The sequence below is a fragment of the Athene noctua genome, chromosome 32 (genome assembly GCF_965140245.1).
Source record: "Athene noctua chromosome 32, bAthNoc1.hap1.1, whole genome shotgun sequence".
In the NCBI taxonomy this organism is placed as follows: Eukaryota; Metazoa; Chordata; class Aves; order Strigiformes; family Strigidae; genus Athene; species Athene noctua.
The window spans coordinates 244927-270336 of record NC_134068.1 but is presented as its reverse complement, the minus strand read 5'-3'; the positions used below and the strand labels follow the sequence as shown (position 1 = coordinate 270336).

Sequence of the window (25410 nt, the reverse complement as noted above, 5' to 3'; positions counted from 1 at the left end):
CGGCTACCGGGGGCGTTACAGGGCAGCAATTTGTAAATGCCGTTTGCTATAGATCCTCTGGGTCCCAACCACACTTAAGTATCGAGAAATATTAAAATTTAATGTGCACTGATATTTATCAGCCATAGCTACTGGGTCGTTTGATGCCCAGCCGATACCTTGCACTCCCAGCCGAAGGCACGATCTGCTCTCAAGGGGTCTGAGAGGTCTGCAAACCTGACAGAACCTACAGCCCCTTGCAGCATCGCTTTAAATTCATGTGTAGAAAGCCACACCATTTTCCCTACTGCCATTTTCTGCTGGCCACCAATATCGAGAGAAAAAACGTTAATATATCACTGGAAGAATCTGCTTACCAAGGGAGTTTGTTAATATTTCTGAACACTGCAAATTAAATGAGCTTGTTAGCGCTTTCATCCTTTCAATATATAGATTCTTATTTAAAATTCCTGTGTTGACAGCAGAATAAATATCATTTTTCATGCACAGATTGAAGTAGTTAAAGAAAATGAAAGGCAATCTTATTTTTGGCAGCACCGTGGTTATTCCCTTTCCATTGTACGTGTGCCACAACACGTTCAGCTGGGCATCGAGAATCCAGCCTGCGTATTTTAAAGTTATAAATCTGTTCAAACAGTCACCAAGGCTCCTATTCAAATCAGGAGCAGTTCTGTCACAGGCTTAAATGGGCAAAACCTCCCCAAGAATTCAGAGTAAAACTTTGTTCTTCTCCTCCCTACTCATCAGTCACACGGTAAAAAATGAATGCAAAACATGTCAAATGAATAAATAAAAGAGCCAGGGTAGTTCAGCACCGCACTAAATATAGTGAGGAGACACTGCAGAATTTGCAACTCTTACCCAGTACACAGACAAAATTCGAAGCCCCACATGCGGGTTTAGGCTGCTGGCAGAGGGGCAGAAGCTGCTGTTACCCCCCCGGCACAGCACATTACCCCCCCAAGCCCCCTCCTGCCTGTGCCAGGTGCCTTCGCCTTTCCGGGGTCCAGGTGCTGCTGGCACGGCTCACGATGGCAGGGGAACATCATCTGCACAGTGTCATTGCTGCAGGGGTTCTGCTTCGAGTCACCACGTCCCAGGCAGCACAGAGACCAGGGGCCTGCCGGATACTTCTGCACTTCCACCCAAATCTAAACCCCACTGCACCATACACCATCAGCTGCCAGGCAAGAGGGTTCTCTCGTAACAGGCAAAGACAACCGGCTACTTCTTGCACAGGCTCAGTGCAGAGGTTTATGTCTTCTGAGACAAAAGCTTTTACTAAAAAAGAGATCTGAATTAATGATTTTTTCAGAAGGAACACAAGGCAGAGAGATGCCATTGGGATGGGGCAACCCAGAAATCACAGAAAGTGAGTTTCTCCTGAACATCTCACCTCTTTGCCGCTCTTCATCTTTCCATGGCTTCCAAGATGTGTGAAACTAATTTAATCAACTTTAAACAACGTCCTTATCAAACAGAACATGCCAAGAGGAAGAATTTAACCCGCGCATGGTGTGAGAGTACAGACAGTTGTCCTGTTCGTGTCTAATGCCTTTTGATTCTGAGAAGAATATTTGACACGTGAAGTATATTCAGCAACTTGGCTCTCCCGTTTGCCTTCCTGACTTGCTTCTGGTGCCTCACCCTAAGGGTTATGCATCAGTCAGTGTATTTCATATCCTCCTCCTGGCCTTGAAAAAAGGCAACCAGCCACGAAGCTGTCTAAATGCTGCAAAATTACCAGGTGAGCCTCACTGTTCAAAGACAAACTCATCAATTACTTTACAGTGAGAACAAAGCTAACAAAGAATCAAGAAGGTATTTTTAGCACTAACCAAGCCCAATATATTCCAACACGCTTAAGTACCTACACAGCCATATTTTATCGAACATGTTCAGTTTCCTGAACAGAGACTCAAAAATCAACGCCCTTGCTTTTTTCACCCTTTCATCAGGGTCTGCTGATTCTATAGTAGGACTGTAAGTTGACTAGAAAGGCATGTCCTGGGCTTCCCTCTCCTTCCCAGCACTGACTGCAGATCCCTCCTCTCCCAAATCCTCCTGTGCACGAGGGGTGAGCTGCATTTGCCACTAACCATTCACAAGGGACAGCTGGCATGTGATCTGTCTATCTCTAAATAAAACTTGTGAGGACACAGGAGTGAGGAGATGGGCCAGCTCCATGTGAGGTGAGTTCCTCCGCTCTGTTTTTTCACCCAGAGACCAACGCTGTAACAAACCCTGATTTTGTTCCTCTCTGAAGACTGGGCAGCATCCCCATACCACCCTCATGAATTAGAGAAAGAACGGAGAAGTATTTAAGTAGCAGGTAGAACCACAACTCTGCCTAAGAAAAGACACTTTCCAGTGGCTCAGCCTTGCTTGCTGAGCTGATCTGCCAGGCTGCACCGTCTGCCAGAGCAGGCAGCGGGACTTCTAACAATGAGATCCAGTCACGCAGTGAAGAGATGAATTCACATCAGTTACAATACCTATGGAACAGCTCATTAAATCAGCCAGGCTGTGCCATCCAGCACCCCTGATGGTCTTAATCTAACCTCTCACCCTGGCCCTGGGGTCATCAGTGGGCAGCTGTGACCATAAGTGATGGAAAAGACATTTTCCCAGGAGAGTGTCTGTTTCCTGGAACTCAGGCATCACTGATTATTTGCCTGTGTTGCCCATTCCAATCTTGCCTTTCCAATCTTCTTATCCCCTAGAGGGGCTATGCAGCTTTTTAGTGACTTGAAATCAAGGTATGAAATCAGCAATATTCTGATTACAGGCAAGTTCTGGAGGTAACACCTGTGGGCTTATAACGACACCGCATTAGCACCGTATCGATCTACCATCTGCTGCTGTCTCTGCACAGGTAGGAGCCAATTCATCTAAGAGGTCACATTTTGTTTCCTTATTCCTGCAAAGCCTTGAAGTGTGTTACACTGGGAAGACATAAGGACTTTCAGGAATGCCAAAGCATTTGTACGCGTTTTTCAGAAATTATAACTTCTTTAAACATGAGTCTTTTCAAAGAAAATTGACCCAGCAGGTACACAAATCTCAGCTAACAGAAAGCACATGACATCCACCACATTTTAAGGTTCCCATTTGGCTAGTGGGGTCACTTCTGTTAAGAAGCACCTTGGAGCATGGTCACACCCTGACCTGCAAAGGACCCGTCACTTTACTCCCTGGGATGAGCAGTCTTTCCAGGCAGAGCACGCCACGTGTGCCTCTCCCATCTCTGTTCTTAGCACTCAGCCAAGGGTGCCCACAGGGCCCCAACCCGCAGGACAAATTAGAGGAGCTTTTTTTTTTTTTTTTTCTTTCCTCTGGTTTCCCTTCAGCCTCGAGGACTAGACTTGTACCACCACCTCATTTTGATGTGAGCTGCAGGCAGCTGTCAGATGGCAACACTGCTCACTAATACACGAGTGGGAATTGAGTCAGCAACTTGGGAAGTAAAGGTTTAGCTTCTGTAACTGCTCCTTTAAACCGCCCAGTCCCTAGAACCTAGGGAGCTATTTTACCTCTAAAAATAACCATGTTCTGGGAAAGAAGAACACACACATCATCCCCTCCAGCAAGGCAAACCTGTCTGATGCCAGCGCTTCAACCATTCCAAACACTGTGCTTCAAACAGCAAAAGTCACTTACCAACATACTCCGAGAGGAGCACAACAAAGAATGGAGTCACCACGTCACTGATTCCCAGCCACCGGCTGCGTGTCGAATGGCTCAGATAAACAGGATTCTGTCAAAGATCTAGGGAAGAATGAGGGAAAGCAGGTACCTGCATTAGCCCTGCACAAAGGAAAGGCAGAAAAGCGTAACTGCTAAGCTCAGGGAGCAGAGATCATGCGCTGACAGGCTCTTCTGCAGCAATACGGGTGAGAAGCAGCATGCAAGTCCTCGGAGAGGCTCTGGTATGATCCACAGATCCCCCACACAGGCCAGCCCACATTTCACCAAACAAAGCAGCCCAGGCTCCTCAGAGCCTCTGTTTGAAGAAGTGCAGACCAGGCTTTGCAAGATCCAGGTGGCTTAAGACCCTTCCACCCCTAGGGCAGAGCAGCACACCCTGCTGAGCGTCAGGTGGAAAGCCAAGGCTGTTCCCAGCACAGTTCTCCCGGCAAAACATCACGGGTCAGGATGGTTCCCAGTACAGCAGCCTCCCCCCAACAACCGGCGTGTTATTTCCAGACTGCCCCAGCCCCAGGACACCGTGCTCTGACATAGGCACACACGCTGAGCTTGTTTCTGAGGAGGACAGATGCTCCTCACACCTCCCGGCCACCTCGCAAACCCCTCCCTGCCCGTGTTTCTCACATCCTGCTTCACACAAAAGAGGTTTCTTAGACACACAACTCATCTCCTCTGGTTCAAACACCTTGAATTGGTCTCAAAAGAAGAGCTTCAGGTCTTTCACCAGTTTTTGGCTACATCTCGCCACAAAAGAGCCGATCTCATCACTCCTGAGCTCCAGGTCTGATTTCAGAAACATGGGACAAACTTTCAGCAGGTATTCGCATCAGGAGCTGTCAGCCAGGGAAGTTTCCCTGCAAAACCAACTCGCTCGTGGCAGTGCTGGTCTAACCCCACACACCCCCCACGGCAAACGTGGGGCAGGAGCTTCGCTGCCCCTCTTACCTCCCGGATGAGCAGCTGCTGGAAGAGGGGGATGAGTGCGCTGGTCCTTGGAATGTCCATGTGGCTCTGGAAGAGCGGGTGGGTCACACACACCAGCTGTGCTTTCCGGGGGCACAGTAACTCCTCGGGGGCTAACAGAGGGGAATCCACCCCGCAGTGTCCCCCCAGGCAGGAGCTGCACTTGCTGACAAGCGCAGTGAGGGCTGCAGATGACGGCTGCACTGAGAAAATCAGAAAAACAGCTTAATCTCCAGTCTCCTCTGCTCAGGCACGGGCAGGTACCCTGAGCTGGGAAAGAGCTGGGGTCTGAATTCTAGTTACGAGGTCGATTTAGGGAAGGCTTCTGGAGCCCTGTCCCCTGTGCGCCCGCCTGCAGCTCCGCACAGCAGCGGGGCTCTTCTCAACCCCGGGCTCTGCCCAGGGACACGAGAAATCACAGCGCTGCCAGCTCACAGCAAAGGCTCCAGGCTCTCGCCTCTGAAGCAAAACCCTTCCAATCTGCACTTACGCATTTCATACAAAATCCACCAGCAATCCAAACAGCTCCGTCCACCAGAGAAACAACCCCTGGCTGCTATGGGGACGTGAGCAGCTGGGCACGTGTGACTTGCGGAAAAACTAACTCCACAACTGTGAAGTTGTAAAGTAGGTACGTTTATTCAGCGCCGGGCGCATGGGGGATCGCTCCTCCACAAGCATGCGCACCCCTTGCAGCTCTCGTCCTGCTTATATATTACAAAATAATGCATATTCATAGAATGCTTATACATAAACATAATATTTCCCTGCCTCCCCTCGCTTCTCATGGTAATTAGGTCTCCTCCTCTTGCGTCTGCGCGTTCAGCTCCTTTGGTGGTCGCAAGTTCCTGGGAGAGGGTCGTATAGATGAAGTATCTCCTCTTCCTCGCTGATGAACTTTTTACCTTATTCTTCTGCGCAGCCTCAGTTGTTCCCTAACTCCTAGCTAAACCACAAGGCCAATTAGTGTTAGGATTTGAGGTGATCTATTGCTGTTCTGTACTACTTCAAGGACAATAGGAAGCTTCTGTTTGAGCCAGAAGATAATATCTTCGCAACAGTGTCAGCCCCTGCTATGTCTTCACGTATAGCCCCCTCATCTTGGCGCAAGCTCTGCACCATCAAACTCAAATTCTTTAAATTCCCTATCTCATTCCCCCCTTTTCTTCTTACTTAGTAAATTCTTTTACTACTCAAACCATCTTACAGCTTACTTTTATAACTAAGTTGTGTTAGTCTTCACTATTCTTTTGAAACTCAGGTTATATTTTATCTGTTATGTGCATTTGCTGTCTTGATGTTTTGCCCTGTATCATTCCTTGCTTTGTTCAGTTAATCCAACATGTTGTATCTAGCATGTAGTTTACATCTACTGCTTCACCTGATGGCGTAAAACAGATTCGTACTGTTTGCCAATCAAAGTCTACTGCTGTATTAATCATTTAAACTTTATATACACATGTATTCTTGTTTATATTTAGGATAGGTGCTTTTAGGCCTAAATAACACATGCACGTTGGGCTGGGGGCGTGGAAATTCTTTTCTTGCTGCGTATTTGGACTTCCATTTTGGAGCTTTGGAATCTATCGCAACCATGAATATGGATTGCATTTCTGCGCTAGCTTTAATTCTTGTTTTATCGGCTATTGCCTTATTTGTTATTGTAATGTTTCTTTTTTGTCGGTGTGAATGTCAGTTCTGTAAGTTATTTTCACGTTCTTCTGCTGCTTCGCCTGAATCTCCTGAGCAGCAACCACTGCAATCCTCTGTTAATTCTCCTGCATCTCCTCCTCAACTATCGTCTTCTTCTGCCACTGTTTTCACTGCTACTATCCTTGAACCTCAACCATCGTGTTCTTTTGTTGACTTTCCGGAATCTCAAGTTTAGTTTATACGATGTTTTTGTTCTATAAAGTTAGAAATAGTAGTATTGCTTATTTGTTTTGGTTGAAAATCAAAATAGAACTTTCTAGTCTCACATGACGCATGCGCTTTGGGATTAAAAAGGGGGTGCGGAGAGCCTTTTCCCACTGCGCATGCTGATCCCGAACCCAGCAGACCAGAGCAGCCGACCGCGTGGATCTGCAGGGCCGTAATCAGTTTGTGATATCTTTTGTTATAAGAATGGATCACCTTTTGGCATTAATTTTGATTCATGTTGTCTTTTTTTCTTTACTGGCTATTATCTTACTTATCATTATTATACTTTTGTTTTGTCCTGGTAATTGTTGTTCTTGTAGAATGTCACTTCGTCCCTCTACTGATTCATCGGAGCCTCAAACTTAGTTTATAAAATGCTTAGGCTTTGTAAAGTTAATTAGTTTTAAACATGTTATATTTGTTAGATAAAAATGTTTAAATATTGTTAAAATATGTGTTTGTTAGATAAAAATGTATAAAAATGTTTATTGTTAAAAATAGTGTTAAAAAAATATATACTTGTTAAACTAAAATGATTTGTAGTAAAGAATAATGTTAAAAATATATACTTGTTAGTTACAGTACTGCGCTTTTCCTAGCTTTTCTCTTTCTGTACTGTTATCTTTCACACCACCACGACGGCAGCAATGTTGAGCCATGGAGTGGTGCAGAGACTTTTGGTTTGTCTCAGCATTGCTGCCTCCAGGTATACCACTTCCTGGCTACAGCATCGTGTTGTTGTGGAGGAGTACGTTTAGGAGGCGACAAATAGTCCCTGGCAAAACCACGACATCCGCCAAAGGTGAAAAACAGCAGCAGCCTTACTAGCACCCACCGAGCTGCACCTGCGCACGAGCCAGGTGGAGGGGAAACCACGGCGAGGCTGAAGACGCCGCAGATCGGCCCCTCACCAGCACGACCACCATGGACACCTGGGCATGCGCGTATGGAGGACCATGGGGCGGCACATAGAACAACAAGCCCCGTGGAAATGGGCGGACAGATCGTGAGGATGGGGACTATAAAAGGACAGACTGCGTACTCCTTAGTAGAGGGGAACCAACTTGGAGCCAGGAACGTGGAGCGTCATCGGGCCGTCAGAACATCGCTGGATCCCTGGTCGTGGTGGTGGTAATTAGTTGCGCTTCTATCGTGTTCTTGCTTAGGGATTCTGACTTTTCCTTCTTTTTCCTCTCTGTCCTATCGCTTTGATTAATTGTTATAGAGAATAAAGTTTCTAGGGTTATAAAGCATCTGACCTCATTTGTGTCTTAATCTCGCTTTTGGCTTGGTTTGTATTCGTAAAAGAGCTATATGGAGAGATAGAGGCCAAGCCAAATTAGTCTCCTATAACTAATTCAGTGTTAGTAGAATCTACCCCAGTCTTTTAAAACTCGGATTATGGTATAAAGCTTCATACATAATTTGCAGGCGTTTTGTAAGTCTCCAGTTCCATATATATATAGTTACAGTAAGAATTAACAAAATTACTACAGATATCAAAAGAACTACTACTGGGTGAAGGATTGCGTTAAAAATTCCGGTTGCCGTTGGTGACCATCCAAGGAGGGTGTCCCACCAATGATGTTCTCCTACCTTTTGTACTTTCATCAAAATCTCGTGAATTTGCTCCGTATCATGTTTTACTACTATTAGCATCTCCTTCCCTTTTTGTTTTACTTCTTCTAGAATAGAAAGTAAGTCTTCGTGCTGTAGCATCTCCTTCACTCTCTCCAAATTCATTCCTATGGGGGTAGAACCTATTTTCGATACAGAGTATATTTCGTTTCTATTACTTGGGAGCTCAGAACAGGGCTGACATAGTTAAAGTCACAACCTTCGATTTTTGTAAAATTACATACACAATGATTAGAGTGGTTTCCTATTTCCATTTCATCACCATCGACTATAAAGCTCTTACAAGAAGTGCGTAAACATATGCACCCCCCTCCTATGTATATTAGAACTGTATTGTGGTTAGGAGAGGGTTGTACTTCAAAGTTGCACTCTTTCTGGTGGGTGTCCAGGCACATATCTTGAGCCTCTATGGAGTTTCCTTCGCAGACATATCCCTGATGTCCCATGTTAGTGCACAGATCTGTGTCAATAGTCTGCCATTTATCCCCTTGTTGCCACACCCACCCTTTATGTCCTACCGGATTGATTATTACTCCCTTATGATACAATCCTATGGCAGTAATAGGGTAGATTTTATACTGTGTAGCCCTTGATATGGTCAGGACGAAGGCGATTATTTTATCATTCTTATCATCATACGTGAAATTTACCAATTTCCACCAGGATTGCAATTCTCTTTCTTGATCAAGTGCTTTATCCCAAACTACCTTCCGAATTTCCTTAGGGAGGATTCCTTCCTCCCCTTCTCTCAGAATATCGGAAATAATCAATTGTATCCACATTTGTGCTTGTATACAACTAAGAGCCAAGGATGTGTCTTTCTGTAGAGCCTCCATCCCTTCTACCACTAATGAATGGTCTTTGATGTTAACTCTCTCCCAATCAGGGAGAAGTTTTGATGTTAGCCATTGGTGAGTCCCTAAGGCTAATAAGGACGATTTTAGAGGCCGTTTTAATTGATCCAGTTCTTGAGTTGCTGTAGCCAATTTGTTCATTATTACTTCTGAATCTACACTATTCAATACCCCCAATCCTGTCCCTAAAATTCCTGTCACATCCCTTTTTTGTCTTTGAACAGCCCGAGCCTTTAGCCAGGCATCCCATCCCCTTTGAGTTGTTTCCAGATATGGAAGGCACTTTGGTTGTATGTCTGTCAGATTCACCTGCAAATGCACTCCCACCTGTTTTAGTGACCACTGGGGATTAAACAATAGGACTTGCTGACCAGTTTTCCGGATCACATGTGGACCTATTTTAAAGATTCTTGGTTTTGACTTTAGCACTTGCCCAGCAATTGCTTTTGTACCTCTTACAGACGTGACAGGTGGCAAAGTGGTTGCAGTAGACTGCATGGGGTCAATTCTGACCCTGTAGAACAATGCCTGTCCCCTTGACCCTTGTCCTAAGCATGTTACAAAAGTTATCTTGGTTAAGGTAAAGTTAAACCAACACATTGATTTCCCTTTGCACGATTCTCCAAATTTATATGGGGACCCTATCATTCTCACACCTATCATAGTGTCTTCTAACACTGGAACTAGACCGTCCTCATGATATACTTGACAACCCACTGTTATTTCATCCCCCGTTTTTCCTTCTAATTGGTCGATTTCATCCTTATCGTCCCTTCTCCACTGGTCCCCTTGGTATACCTTATTGTTGTTAACAACCACCATGGCTAGTTTTGTTCTTAAGTCCACATCCTTCACCATCATGGCATGATTTTTCTGGGCGTGATTCCAAGGCCAGTCTTTGGGTTCCTGGGCACAGGCAAGAAGGATAATCCTAAAACATATTAATAGTTCCAACTCACGGTTGATCATTTTGAGGTCTTAATCCGAAAGTTTTTGTTTGAATTTGAGTTTTAATGGTCCAGTTTCTGTCACCTCCCAGCGTTGTTTAGGAGCCTTCTTGATCCTAGTATGATGTATCCATGATGTGTGTTCTTTAATTTTCACTGCAGTAAAGGTCGTAAGCAGCACCTGGAACGGCCCCTCCCATTGTGGTTCCAATGTTTTTTCTGCAAGAGACTTAACATACACATAGTCTCCAGGCTGTATATCGTGTACCGGTCCGTCTAACCCTCTACCCCGAGTTCCGAATACATGTTTCCCAATTTTGTTAAGTTGTTTGCTTAATGCTATCATGTATGAAGTCATAGTTTCCTCTCCAATTTGCATTGACATTCCCTTTTGCACTGCGTAAGGTCTGCCATATAACATCTCAAAAGGACTCAACCCTTCTTTGGCCCTTGGTTTTGCTCGTATGCGCAAGAGTGCCAATGGGAGAGCTTGGGGCCAGGTCAGGTTTGATTCCTGACCGAGTTTTACTATTTGCTGTTTAATCAAATGATTCATTTTCTCTACTTGGCCACTGGATTGGGGACGATATGGGGTGTGAAGCTGCCAATCTATGCCCAGATAGTAACTGACTTGCTGGACTACTTTGGAAACAAAGTGCGACCCCCTGTCTGAGGATATGGTCGCTGGAACCCCAAAACGTGGAATTATTTCTTGCGTTAATACTTTTGTCACTTCTCTGGCTTTAATCGTTCTGGTGGGGAACGCTTCTGGCCAACCTGAAAAGGTATCTGTTAATACCAATAGGTATCGATACCCCCCTTTTCTTGGAAGTTCTGAAAAATCAATTTGCCATTGTTGTCCTGGTCCGTTCCCTTTTCCAATCTGGCCTACTTCTAGATTAGGGGTATTCTTAGGATTAGTCTGGAGGCAAAGGTCACACTGTTGAGTCACTTGCCTTACTATGGTATACAAATTTCTGGCTCTAATATTCCTAACTAAATATCGGTATAGGGCCTCTGCCCCCCAGTGTCCTTTTCTGTGTTCTTCCCTTACCAGGTGTCTGGTCAAATAAGAGGGAATTACTATCTTTTCTTGGGGAGTGACAGCCCAACCTTCTTTATTATATGATCCTTCCAGATCTGCAATAAGCTTTTTGTCTTCTTTTGTGTAAATAGGCTTACCTTCTAAAATAGTCTGTCCATCAGGGACTAAAGCACCCTCCATTTTTACCTCTCTTTTGGCTGCTTGTTTTGCCTCTCTGTCCGCCAGTTCATTTCCTCTTTCTAAGTCGGAATTCACCTTTTGGTGTGCCTTAATATGCATGATTGCCACTTTTCTTGGAAGTTGGACAGCTTCCAGTAGCCTCAGAATTTCCTTCCCATGTTTAATGTGTTTCCCTTGTGAATTTAGCAGTCCTCTTTCCTTCCAGATTGCTCCATGAGCATGAACTACCCCAAAGGCATATTTTGAGTCCGTATAAATGTTCACAGTTTTGCCTTGGGCTAATTCTAAAGCACGGGTCAGAGCGATTATCTCCGCCTTTTGTGCAGATGTACTCACAGGCAGTGGTTCTGATTCCAGTATCTCTTGGGTGGTAGTAACAGCGTACCCAGCATATCTTTTACCGCTCAGGACATAACTGCTCCCATCTGTAAACCAGTTCTCTGCATCTTCCATAGGGCTGTCCTTCAAGTCTATGCGGCTTGAATATGTTGCCTCGATGGTCTCCAGGCAGTCATGTTGCACTGGTTCTCCTGTGTCTCCACTAAGGAAAGAAGCTGGGTTGATAATGTTAGTCACTACAATCTCCACATCATCTTGTTCTACCAGTTCAGCCTGATATTTTAGGAATCTTTGGGGTGAGAGCCAATGCCCTCCTTTAATTTCCAATACTGCTGACACTGTATGAGATACTAATACAGTAATCTTCTGGCCTAATGTGAATTTTCGTGCTTCCTGTACATTTAGGATTACTGCTGCAACCGCTCGTAGGCATCCGGGCCAACCCTTAGTGGTTGTATCCAGTTGTTTGGAGAAATAGGCAACTGCCCGATGGTATGGGCCTAAGTCTTGTGCCAATATTCCCAATGCAATTCCCTGTTTCTCGTGTGAAAAGAGAAAGAATGGCTTACTTACATCTGGGAGTCCTAAAGCCGGAGCTGACATCAGGGCCTTCTTTAGTGAGTCAAAGGCCCGTATGGCCTCTTTATTCCACTGGAGGTTCTTCTGTTCAGTGACAGTTAGTGCATATAGTGGCTTAACAAGTAATCCATAGTTATAGATCCATAGCCTGCACCAACCAGTCATTCCCAGGAATGTTCGCAATTCTTTCACTGTTTGTGGTCTCGGAGTCTGACAAATTGCCTCTTTCCGAGCTTGTCCTAAGGTCCTTTTCCCAGCACTGATTTCGTAGCCCAAATAGATCACTTCACGCTGCACTACTTGGGCCTTCTTTTTAGATACCCGGTAGCCCTGAAGTCCCAGAAAATTTAAAAGGCTTACCGTCCAGGTTACGCAGGCCTCTTTCGTCTTAGTGGCAATTAGGATGTCATCTACATATTGCAGCAGCTTTCCCTCTTCAGGTGGAGTTGGGGCTTCCCATAGTTCAAGGTCTTTGGCTAGTTGGTTGCCAAATATAGTGGGGCTGTTTTTAAATCCTTGTGGCAGCACTGTCCAAGTTAACTGAGTTTTACGTCCACTCTTAGGATTTTCCCATTCAAATGCAAATATTTTCTGACTGGCTTCGAGGAGAGAGAGACAAAAGAAGGCATCCTTGAGGTCTAAAACAGTAAACCAGATTAGTTCAGGAGTTAGCTTTGTTAATAAGGTGTAAGGGTTTGCTACCACTGGGTAGAGATCTTCCGTTATTTTATTTATTGCTCTTAGATCCTGAACTATCCTGTATGACCCATCGGGTTTCCAGACAGGTAATATGGGAGTATTAAAATTAGATTCACACTCCCTTAATAATCCTATTTGCAAAAACTTGTCTATAACTGGCTGGATCCCTTCCCAATCCTCCTTCTTTAAAGGATATTGTTTAATTCTTACCGGTTGTTGTCCTTCTTTAAGGTTTACCTCTACAGGTGGAGCATTCTTCGCCCTCCCAGGGGTATCAGTGGCCCATACTCCGGGATACACTTGATCGATAATTTCCTCGCTAATTTCTCCTTCTGTGGGGACACTAGTTAAAGATAAGCTCATGATTTGTATAAATTCTTGGTTGTTTACCTCCAGAGTAATCTCTCCATGGTTAAAGTTAATGGTTGCTCCTAATTGTTCTAATAAGTCTCTCCCCAGGAGCGCTTTTGGGGAGTTCGGCATATACAGAAACTTGTGTATGCCTAACTGCTTTCCCAATTCATATTTCAAAGGTTTGCAAAAGTATGCCTTTTCACTTTGGCCAGTGGCTCCCACCACCATGATATAATCTTTCTCCAGGGGTACTAAATCCATGTTCAAAACTGAATATGTTGCTCCAGTATCCACTAAAAATTCTACTTCTTTTTGTTCTTTCCCTAGCTTTATTTTAACCAGCGGATCCGCTAGGGTAGATTCCCCGGGTCCCCGTCATTGTTCTTCTAAATTAGCTAATGTCTGCCGTTTTCGGCGGTTTCCCCTTTTTCCTGTGTTTCCCCATTTCTCTGGACACTGCCTCTTCCAATGTCCGAACTTTTTGCATATAGCACATTGATTTCTGTTAAGCGGCTGTCGCTCCGATCTCCTTTGCTCCCCTTCTTTTATTACAGCCAAGATTTTCTTGTGCCCTTTCTTGTAGTCCTCTTCCCTATTCCGAAATACCCTCCATGCCTCCTCCAATAGTGTCTCTAAGTTCCTTCCCCCAGGAGGAGGTACTTTCTGAAGTTTTCTCCTAATATCCCCTGTGGCTTGCCCTAGGAACAGAGATACCAGATGTTGTATCCCTGCCTCTGAACTCAGGTCTAAGGAAGTGTTACTGCGCATTGTATCTCTCAGCCGATCCAGGAACTCGGATGGGGACTCGGATGGACCTTGTTTAATTTCATAGAGTGTTGCCCAATTTATTGTTTTAGGGATAGCCCTTTCCATTCCCTTTGCAATCCACTCTCGGTATGCTCTTAATCTTTCCACATGTGCAGACCGATTGGGATCCCATTTCGGGTCATCATGTAAGGGGAGGAACTCCTTATAGTCCCCCCCAGTAGCTCTATAGTGATCCTCAGCCAAATTTTGTGCTGTTTTTAAAACCAGCTGTTTTTCGGTCTCAGTTAAGTGATCCAGTAGCAGCTGCATGTCTTCCCAGTCAGGGTTGTGCTGCCTTATAATGAACCGAAAATGCCTAGTCACACTCTCAGGGTCATTTCGGTAGTTTTTAGCTTTCTTTTCCCATATCTCTAAATCAGAGGTAGAAAACGGCACTTTAACCAACATAGTGCCCTGGGGTCCCACCGCCTCTCTGAGGGGTGCTTGGAGAGCTTTAGGAGTTCTTCCCTGTGTCCTGGAGGAGATTGGGCTATCTGGAGAAATGGACTGTTCCTCCGAGTCCTTGTCCTGTTCCTGGGACTGAGGAGGGGGTTTGAATAGGTCTTTGAAGCTCTGCTCTTTCGCCCTTCTAGTCTTATCTGTTCTAGTACACCTCTGTCCGATGCTGCATGACGAGCAGCACCTTTTTAGTTTTCCTTTAATTTCTCCCTTATAATCCTTTTCCAGGGCAAGCACTAAAGGGTCTTGTGGTGGGACTAATCCACAATCCCTCTGCCACTCCGGGTGATTCCGGAGGGTGAAAAACATATCTGCGTAGGACACCTCGTCCCACTTCCCCTCTCTCCGTAAAAATAACATTAATTGCAGCAGTGTATGGTAGTCTAAGGTCCCATTCAGTGGCCATTTAGCCTCCTCTTCCAGTTCGTAAAGTGGCCACCACTGATTACAATATTTAATCAGAATTTTCTTGCTTTCTGTGCTTCCCCTCCCCGCTATGTCTTTCCAGTGTGTTAATATACAATCTAATGGGCTTTTCTTTACAATTCTTCCCTGCTTATTTCCCATTATTATTTCTTCTCAAAATCCTTTCTTTCCACTTTTCCCAGCACTCTGCACACCTCGACCTCCTCTTATCAGACGCACAGTACCACTTACATCGACAATCTACGCACTCTGCTAATACCCATACTTGGTGAGAATTCCCTTACCGGGGGGGGCAGGAATACAAAGAAAGCAGGGGATTCTTCCACGGACCCGGCGGTATAATCGGCTGGTTGTTTCCAATCCAATGCTACCAGCTGCCCAGAAGGAGTTGTGTACAGTCCTTCTAGCAGGTATAAATCATCTCCCCGTGCCAACCATTTATTCCTTCTACACAAATAATCACTAGATTCCAACCCAAACCAACGGAGAAGGGATCCGCTTTCCCGGTTCATGCGATGTTTTCACAAAACATACAAAGACAGTGCATTACTTAAACAGATAGAAACTTTTCACTTGTTTTGCAGCGGCTGCGTCTCACTCACGCCCTGCAGGCTCTCACTCACACAGCAGCGGCTGCTCTCACTCACACCCTGCAGGCATGCAGGCACACAGACACGTAGCAGCGGCTGCTCTCTCACACAAAGCCGCGGCTGCCTCTCACTCTTAAAGGGCCAGTCACACCTTCCACTCACACCACAAAATAAAACAACAACTAGGTCCGTGTAGCATATATCATAAACCATTAACAATTTGCCGTAAGTTCAAAACCAGTATATCCACAAGTAGTGCACTATACAATAACAGCCCGGAAAAATAGGGTAAGATCTTACAGGTGACGGTAATTGGTAATTACCAGTGCCCTGCCCAAATGCAAACTGCCTCTTATATACCAGTGATCGGTAGTTTGACCCAAAAGACCTTACACCTTTCCCTCGGCTTTCCAAAACCAGAACCAAATGGGTATACCCCCTCCTTGGGACTACGCTGTGCGCCAGACGTCTCTGCGCGTCTTACCAGCAGCCCGTTACCCTTTAAACATACCTTTGTCCGCGATTTAGATGGTCCTTGTCTACTCCCGCAGTGGACAGCTGGGAGCGGAGTTCCTCCGAGAAAAGCTCGGGGTGCGCACCTAGGATGTCCACCCCTCAGCAGTGTCCCGGCAGCCGAGTAGAGAGTCCCATCTGGGTCGCCAAGTTGACTTGCGGAAAAACTAACTCCACAACTGTGAAGTTGTAAAGTAGGTACGTTTATTCAGCGCCGGGCGCATGGGGGATCGCTCCTCCACAAGCATGCGCACCCCTTGCAGCTCTCGTCCTGCTTATATATTACAAAATAATGCATATTCATAGAATGCTTATACATAAACATAATATTTCCCCGCCTCCCCTCGCTTCTCATGGTAATTAGGTCTCCTCCTCTTGCGTCTGCGCGTTCAGCTCCTTTGGTGGTCGCAAGTTCCTGGGAGAGGGTCGTATAGATGAAGTATCTCCTCTTCCTCGCTGATGAACTTTTTACCTTATTCTTCTGCGCAGCCTCAGTTGTTCCCTGGCTCCTAGCTAAACCGCAAGGCCAATTAGTGTTAGGATTTGAGGTGATCTATTGCTGATTTGTACTACTTCAAGGACAATAGGAAGCTTCTGTTTGAGCCAGAAGATAGTATCTTAGCAACAGTCAGCCCCTGGTATGTCTTCACGTATAGCCCCCTCATCTTGGCGCAAGCTCTGCACCATCAAACTCAAATTCTTTAAATTCCCTATCTCACGTGTTATCAAGAGCAGAAACCCAGGGTCTGGAGCATCGCTTCACCGCGGGTGTCTCCCAGACACACACGACCCCAGAGATCCTGGCACCGCTGCCCGGGGTTCCTCCTGCACCAGAAAGAATTCCGACACTTCTACACGTTTCCTTCCGATTTACAGCGGCAGCAGCCGGGGCATTCATTCTGGTTTCTCGAGCCGTTACACTCTTCCCTTGATTAACAGCCATCCCCGGCCAGACTCCAAACCAGATCTCCGGGAACCTCGGCAGATGGGTCTGGAGGGGAACGCCCGGTACCGCCGGGGGTCCGACAGCGGCGTTCCCTCGAGACAGCTCACCTCCAGCTTTCCAAAACCCCCGAAAACACCCACAGCCCCGGTGCCACTGAGAAGCAGCGGGAAAACGGATCCTTCGCTCAACCTCGCTCTTGCCCAAAGTGCAATTTCCACGCGGCCCTGGCGCCCAGAAGCCCCCATTTTACTCGCACGGTTTAACTCTCCTCCGCGCTCTCGATCCGCCCCTCGCGCAGTTTCTCTCTCCCACGAACACGCGCAGGCCCTCCGCAGATCCCCCCCGCGTGTTCCCGGCCGCCCGCCCCGGGTCCCCGCGCAGAGCCCGCGGGAATCCCCCGCCCGGAGGAACCGGCGTCCCGGCCCCGAGCGGCCGCCCCCGGCCCCGCCGGCCCCTCCGGCAGCGCCGCCCCGCCGGCCCCGCGCCTCGCTCCGCGCCCCCCCGCGCACGGCCCGGCCGCCCCCCCGAGCGCAGCCCGACCGCGGGAGCGGAGCCGCGGGGCGATCCGCGCCGTCCCCGTCTGCCGCCGGCTCGGGCGGGGCGGCCGCCGCTCCCCCGCCGCGGGGCCGCGCGGGACCGCGCCTGCGCGGGGGGGCCGCGCCCCGTGCCCGCGGGTGCGCCTGCGCGGGAGCGTCCCGCGCGCCCGCGGCCGTCTCCGCGCGGGGCTCCGCGCCCGCCCGGCCCCGGTGCCCGGCGCCTCCGCCCCTGCGCGACGGGGCCGCTGCGCCCGCGGCGGGGGGGGCGGCCGCGTCTCCCGGGGCCGGTCGCGCGGGGCCGCGGCCGCGTCTCGGCTCCGGGCGGGGCCGGCGCTCCGCGGGCGGGGCCGCGTCCGCGCACGGTCCCCGCGCCGCCGCCGCCGGGCGCTCTCCGGGGCTGGAGCGGCGCCGCCCGGCCCTGCCCGCGCTGCCCGCGCTGCCCGCCCCCCCGCAGCGCCGGCCGGGCCGCGGGCGGGGCTCGGTGCGAACGGGCCATGCACAAGGCGACCGCTCGCCCCGCACCGGCCAACAGCCCGCTCCCGGCCGGTGACCCCGACAGAGCGGAGATCCCGCCGCCGCCAGACACGGCCCCGGGGCTGTGCTCCCTCCCGGCCGGAGAAAATTAACTCTCTCCCAGCCAAAACCGGGAAACTCTTGCCGAGGTGAAAGCTACTCGGGCCGCGGGGGAGAGACTGGGCACGGGCGAGCGAACGCCGCGGGTGACCGCCAGGGAGAGACGGGGCAGGCTGGAGGGTTTCTGTCGGATCGCAGCGGAAGGTCCGGGCTCCGTGCCGGGGTGTGAGAACCTCTGGGACCAGCCGGGGGGCAGGAAGGTGCTGAGGGGACACGATGGGGGCCAGGGGGTCCCCGCCCCGCCCAGCGGAACCCTGCCCCACCCGGCCTGGGTGACGCGTCACAATGTGACCCCTTTGTGACATCGCTCCGTGTCACCCCCGGCACCGTATCTGAGCAGCGCAGCCCCGCAGTGCCTGACAAGACGGGGAAGGGACAGGGCGGGAGCGCAGCGAGGAGACTCCTGAGCACAGCCCGCGTCTTTTCCCGTCGCTCCCTAAAGCTGAACCCCCACCGTCCCTCAGCCGTTTCTGAGGATGGCAGAGAGACCCCCCAGCAGCCCCAGGGTGGTTTGGGAGGAGGTGGGGGCTCCCCAGGAGAGCAGCTCTCTGCCGGAGCCCTGCGAGGTGTCCCTGGTCCAGGCCCTGCGGATCGGTGAGCGAGGGGGCCGATGCCAGGACCCCGTTTCCCCCGTTTCAAGCTCTTTTCACCCCTTGGGAGGCTGGTTGGCCGAGATGGCCGTTGTCTCACCGACTCCTCCGTGTTTCCGTGTAGACGAGACGCTGCCAGAGGAGATTCCAGAGGAAGCGGGATGGGATTCTGAGGGCGCCTGGTTGCTTTCTTTACTTGACTGCAGCGACATGGGAACGGTAACGAGCTCCCCCCTCGCCGGGACCCTTGTCCGTGTCATCGGCTTGTGCGAGCAAAGGGACCCAGAGGTGGTCGAGCTGCTCAGCCAAGCTCAGCGTGACACGCCTTCCCCCGTCCTTCCTCCCGTAGGTGTTTGGCGAATACTTCCGGCCTTCGCAGAAGACGGACGTTCTCCTCGTGGGCATCGAGGCCTTGACGGCAGACGATGCGCACGACAGGCAGATGGGCGGTGACATCGTGGACATGGCCATGACAGACCCCGTGTCCTGGCTGACGGATGTAAGTGCCCCGTGGCTGGACTGTCCTTCTGTGCCAAGACGTGTCAAATCTTCCCTCCTGCCCTAACCCGGCTCTCTCGGGCACCCAAAGCCAGGTCAAGGCAGCAGGGAGGGGTGGGAAGGGCAGCACCATCCTCACCCGTGTCCCCTCCAGGTGCCAGAAATCCTGAGACACATCCACAGAAATGTGGAGCACATCCACACGGAGCCAGCCCGGCGCAGCCTGCACTCGCTGCTGCTGCTGCTGACGGAGTGGAGCCCCAGGGAGGTGGTCAGGAGCCTGTTGGGCATCTCTCCAATGAGTGACAGGTACCGGCCCCGACAGCCTTGAGGGCTCGTTCCCCACGGGGAGAGTGGCCCAGAGGCCGTCTGGCTGCCAGACCCACAGAAAACTGCGGGCTATCCCCGAGGGGCAGGGCTCTCCATCCCACCACGCTTCCCCCTGCAGCCAGAGCCGGCCCAAGCGGAGCCCGTGCCCCGTGGGAACAGAACCTCACCCCCTCTGCCTCCCCGGGCACCCCGAAATGAGAGGGTGGGCAGGGCCGGGGTCTGGAGGCGCCGAGGCAGCTCTGCTGAGCGAGTTGGCTCTGGCTCCGCAGGGCGGCCGTGGCCATGTGGGAGGTGCTGGTCTCCGTGCCCTGGGCTCTGCGGAGAGTCATGTCGGAGCTGCTCGGCGTGCTGCAGGACTGGCGGCTGAGCAGGGTGTTCAGCTCTGCCACGGAGGACGCCTGCATCTACCCCTTGGCTGTGAGTGACCCACGCCCAGCCCCACCGCTCTGCCTTCCTCCTCCTCCTCCTCCTCCTTCCCCTGCTCAGCACCAGCCAGACCCCCGTGCCACAGGCTCAGGGCCACCCCGTGCTGGTTTGGCCCCACCAAGCCCGTCCCGGCACAGGCAGCGCTCTGCCCTCCCCCCTGCCGGCATCCCCCTGCCCAGCTCCGCAGCCTGGAGACCCCGGGAAGGGGCAGAAACCAGCGTCGAGGCGGTTGCTGGTCCTGGGTCAGAGACGTGGGGACTCGGAGGTGGCTTCAAGGGGAGAGGAGACCCTTGCCATGGAGCGTGCTGGTGCGGGGAGGGAGCCCTGCAGCTCTGCTGGTCTCTCACCGCTGTCTCCATTGTAGCTCCTGGCCTGCGCTAACATTGACACGGAGGAGTTTGCTGCCCTCTACAAGGCCCAGAGGTACCTGAGGCGTCCCAGCCCGGTGTTCCTTTCGATGGTGCTCACGGGCCTCAACACGCTGTCGAAAACACCTGAAATGGTGAGTGGGGGGTCGGCAAGGGGAGCCACATCGGCAGGTGGGGGCTGGGGCTGTGGGGGGGTCTTTCACCGCTTCACAAAAAGGCAACGGTGTGTTTCGTACAGGCCAGAAAACTCGCGGTGCTGCTCCCCGACATCCTGGAGACCCTGACAGATGCCAATGCCAATGTCAAGACGAAGGCCCTGGTGTTGTTCATCAGCGTGATGGGTCACATGGAGAGGGAAGAGGCCAACCTCATCTCCCTGAGCCTGGCGGAGAAGCTCCTGCCCCTCTTCGATGATGTAAGGCTGCCGTGGGCGCCTGAGCCGAGGCGATGGCTGCAAGGTGGCTGCCCTTGAGTGTGGCCATGCGGGAAGCGTTTGGGCAGGGGTCCCCCCCTTGCTCCTCTTGTGTAGCCTTTGGGGGCTCTTCCCCTCCCCGCTCCTCTTCCGCGGCCTTTCAGGGCTCCGGGGCCGTTGAGCCGCAGCTGCAGGTCTGGCCGACGGCTCCTGCGTTCAGGATCCGGCCCCAGAGCAGCTCCTCTCCCCCGGCCACGCTAACGCCCCTGCTCCCTGTGGGCGAGGAGCGGCTGGTGCTGAGCTCCCTCTGTCCTCCTCCCTGCCAGGAGTGCAGCCGCGTGCGGGAGCTCTCCATCCGCCTCTTCCAAGACATGATGAAGACCGTGGTGGGGAGAAACAAGAAAAAAATGTTGAAGACAGTGCAGAGTGTGCTGCTCCCACTGTTACTGCACACCAACGAGGAGATCGAGAGCGTGGCCAAGGTGCAGTGACAGCGATTGGTGTCACGGGGAAGGGTGTGCTGACACCACGGGGGTGGCCTGGGCCTGAGGGACAATGGGAAGGTGTCACCGCAGGGTCCCGCTGCACTGGTCCCCGTGCTGCAGAGCTGGAGGGGGAGGTGGGGACCCCCTGCCCCACAGGAAGGGTCCCTGCAGCCCCAGCACGAGCAGGGCCAGAGAACCTGGCACAGGCAGTTCCCTGCTCAGCCGGGGCCGGCTCCCAGAGCGCGGCATGGCCCCAGCAATGAAGGGGAGCCGGTCCCGGGATCACCCCGTGCCCCCAGCTCAAAGCCAGGCCCAGAGCAGGAGGATGCCAGGTCTCCTTCCCTGGGCTCTGGGGCCATCTCCCAGCCTCTGCTTCTCCGCAGGCTTCCCGGGACACCCTCCACGCTTCTGCCAAGTTCCTGGGCCTGAGGAGGCTCAGCTCTGTGGCCAAGACAGGGCAGACACCCCTGATCGGAGAGTGCTTGGTGAGGACAACCCCCAAACCCCCGGGGCGGGCTGGACGGGGGCTGCAGCCGTGCCCGGGGGGGCTGTGCCGCTCTGCATCGCCGCCCTGCCCCGGCCCCGCTGCTCCAGCTGCAGCCTCCTTCCCTGCCCTCCAGCACGCAGCCCCCAGGGGCTCTTCTCCAGGAGAGCCCGGCCCAGCTGGGCCCTGGCAGCGGGACGGAGGGGTCTCGGCACCCCCAGCCCCCTCTGCCCGCGGCTCTCTCTGGCCCCCAGCCCCACGGGGCTCCTGGCTGGGAGACGGGAGTCACTGGGAGGGAGCTGGGGTGCTGGCGGGAGGGACTGGTCCGGACTGCTGTGGAGGGTCCGCACCAGCCCCGTGCCCTTGTGCTCCCTCAGATAACGCACAGGAGGAGCAGGGTGGAGGAGTATCTGCTCCAGAGCCTGCCCTACCTGAAGGACCCTCAGGCCACCGTGCGGGAGGAGGCCGTCAGGTTCATCGGTGAGTCCCCAGGGACCCATTTCTGGCCGACCAGACCCAGTCGCCACTGGTGGGGCTCGCTGGGGGTCTTGATGGGTCCCAGAGCCCTCGGGAGCTGTCCTTGCCGGGGGACAGCCCTGCCCAGGGGGAGCAGAGCTCTGACATTAGCTCTGTGCCCCAGGTCTTGCTGCGCGGCGCCAGAGCATCCTCAGCCAGGAGAGGCTGTGGCACATCTGCGATGGTGAGTAGGGGACAGAACCCGGGCAGGTGCTGCCGTGCCCAGCCCCGCCCCAAGAAAACGCTCCGGGGGCAGAGGAGTAGTTTCAGAATGTTTTTTCAAGAGCAGTTGCACAAAGTTGTGTGTGTCTTTGACACACAGGTTAGCATATCTCTTTAGTAAGGTCTTGAAATGGGAGGAATTTTGTTTTCTCCCCAGAAAGGAAGGGAATTTGTGGGGGAAGGACAGCCGTCTCTGTCCTGCCCCTTGCCAGGAGGCTGATGATGTCCAGACTCCACACTGATGCTCAGATCAATACACGGGCTCGTTGAGGCCACACACAACTCTAGACCAGCTCGTATGGCAAACAGAAAAATGACTCTGTGGTCTGGCCCAGTCCTGAGCTCCTTTGTGTGTCGGAGGCACACGGGTCATTCCTGAGCAGCAGCTTCAGCCGCTCTGGTTCTCTCACCGGCTCCTCCTGGCCAGGGAAGAAGATGGATGGGGCTGGCATGGGCTGGGGGGGGTCCTGGGGGTCTCTGCAGGCACTGGGGGCTCACGTCTGCTCTGCTCCCTTCTCTCGCAGCGCTCCTGCCCTTGGGGAAAGACACGGAACTCTCCATCAGGTCCCTGGCAGCCAAGACCATCTCGGTCCTGACCATAGAGCAGAGTCCGACATCGAGATGGAGCCTGCGGTCGCTGTGCTGCTGGCTCTGATGAGCCTTCAAGAGACCAAACGCTCTGGAAACAGGCTGTCCTTGAATAATTATTTTTTTAAAAATAAAGCTGGAGCCACAAGCCGCTGGGACTCCGTAGCGTCCTTCCCACGGGGACCCCCCTGAGTGTGCTGAGCAGGGTCCCCCCCGGCCTCTGCCGCTGCCCCCAGGACCGCACACCCGCACCCAGCCCGGAGAGGAGGAGGAGGAGGAGGGAAGCTTGGGCCCATCCTGCCCCTCCTGAGACACCTCAGGGCACAAAAAAGCTCCCGTGCGCCGAGCTGGCACGTCGCCATTTTTCCCAGCACCAAATCCTCTCTTGTACTGGGGAGCTGGGCTGGATTTCACTGGGCACTGGTTAGTTGTTAGAACATTGTAAGGCCAAACTGGGGCATTCTGGGGTCCAAAGAGAATTTTGGGGCAAAGTTTGGGGGCTTTTGGGGGTGCTGGTGCAGCGCTGCCCGCCCCTGCCCGCGCTGCCTGCGCTGCCCGCACCCCCAGCAGCGATGGCCGGGCCGCAGGCGGGGGGCGCTGGGCGGGGGTTCGGTTTCTCCCGGCACTGTCTGGGCTCGTCCTGCCCAGCGCGGCCGCGCTGAGGCTCCTCCAACCCCGGGGTGCTGAGCGGGGCAGTGCCAGGGGCCCAGCGCCGCCCCCCGCTGTCTGCTCGGCCCCGGGGTGCAGAGGGGGTTCAGGTTTCTCCCGCCGTGGCTGGCAGCTCCCGGCAGCAGAGGACTCCCTGAGCCACGGCCTGGCTGCGGCGGGCGCGGGAGCAGGGCACGGGGCTGGGGGTGGGTGTCATTCTGGGGTCTCTCGTTGCCAGGCGCCCCCAGACGGCGTCGAACCGGGGAAGCTCCGCTCGATGCGTTCACCGGCCCGTGACGCCCTTGCTGGAGCTCCCTTCGGAACACACAAGTTGTTCTGTGTCTGGGCGCTGCCGTCCCCGCCCCTGCAGCCCCACCAAACCCACCACGACATTTGGGTGCCCTGCCAGTCTGCCGAGAGCCCGGGCAGAAAGAGCCGTTCTGCCCCGCGGGGATGTCCCAGGCGACGTCAGCACGAAGCGCAGGACAGCTGTATCCTGCCACCCCTCTGGAAACGACACCCCCCTTGGAGAGAGCTGAGAGGTCACACCCAAGCCGGCGCTGAGGGCCCTTTCTCCGTGCCCCGTCTGCTGGCAGAGCACGGAACCAGAAACGAGACTGCGGCCAGGCAGATCAGCCCTGCGGAACAGGAACAGAGGGGCCAGGAATGAGAACGACAGCAGCTAAGGCGTCAAAATCACGCCAGAAACCTGGGACGTGGCCCCTGAACTGCGGTTCTGTACCATCAGTGACAGGGGAAGGCTGAGCCACAGCCGTGCGCCCTCCCGTCTCACCAGCTGGCAGCAGCGCATCTCCAGAAGGGCCGGGACACTTCCACGCAGCCAAGAGTGGGTGCCAGTCCCACACCGACACCGGCACTCTGGGGATTTAACCCTTTGCAGAGGCAAGAGGGCAGCCGTCAGCTGCCACGGCAGAACAACTCTTTGGCAGCTCCCCGAGGAAAAGGCAGCAGATCAAACACTGCAGCCCCCAGCTCCAGACCAGCGTCTGTGCTCAGACAGGAGCTGCCCTTGGATCCGAGGGGCGACTTCGCCCAGAGCCACGCGAGCCTGATCCACCCAGAGATACTTGTACTGCTGCAGTACCTCGTGCGTGCAGCACACAGGCCTCTCGCTGCCCGAGCAGAGCAGGGAGAGAGGAGAGAGTCGTCTGAATGATGCCTCAGCCAAAGTCACAGGCAGCAGTGGACTGTCGCTGCCTGCGTACAAACCCACGCCACGCTGACTCAGCCGTGCTCACCACCAGAACAGCATAAAGAATTTGATGGCTGTGCTCACTCCTTATTCATCAGCTGGACTACGATACGTGGTTTGCCTGGTTTGCAATACTCTGTGATCAGAGCGTTGCCATATTTTATCAGTCGGCGAAAACTAATTTCTCGCAAAACTGCTGGAGGACTCCACCTCCCCTCCCCGGTCTAAATCCCCTCCCAGTGGCTGCAGGAAACGCAGATCCCTGTTTGTCGGTGACCTCCAGTGGTGTCCTGATCCGATATCGGGGAGGGTTCTTAAACAATCTGACTTGCGGAAAAACTAACTCCACAACTGTGAAGTTGTAAAGTAGGTACGTTTATTCAGCGCCGGGCGCATGGGGGATCGCTCCTCCACAAGCATGCGCACCCCTTGCAGCTCTCGTCCTGCTTATATATTACAAAATAATGCATATTCATAGAATGCTTATACATAAA

General features: G+C 52.4%; 2 protein-coding genes across 2 annotated transcripts; both read left to right on the top strand.

Annotated features, from left to right (window-relative positions):
* The first annotated feature begins 18810 nt into the window (after positions 1 to 18810).
* LOC141972299 (uncharacterized) lies at positions 18811 to 20361 on the top strand. Its single transcript, XM_074930185.1, has 5 exons — positions 18811 to 18945; positions 19076 to 19225; positions 19379 to 19533; positions 19824 to 19975; positions 20345 to 20361. The coding sequence occupies exons 1-5, from the start codon at positions 18811 to 18813 to the stop codon at positions 20359 to 20361; spliced, it is 609 nt and encodes a 202-aa protein (XP_074786286.1).
* Positions 20293 to 23122, top strand: LOC141972298 (maestro heat-like repeat-containing protein family member 7). Its single transcript, XM_074930184.1, has 7 exons — positions 20293 to 20482; positions 20587 to 20763; positions 21087 to 21242; positions 21629 to 21730; positions 22107 to 22209; positions 22370 to 22429; positions 22992 to 23122. The coding sequence occupies exons 1-7, from the start codon at positions 20438 to 20440 to the stop codon at positions 23120 to 23122; spliced, it is 774 nt and encodes a 257-aa protein (XP_074786285.1). The 5' UTR covers positions 20293 to 20437.
* Positions 23123 to 25410: the final 2288 nt, after the last annotated feature.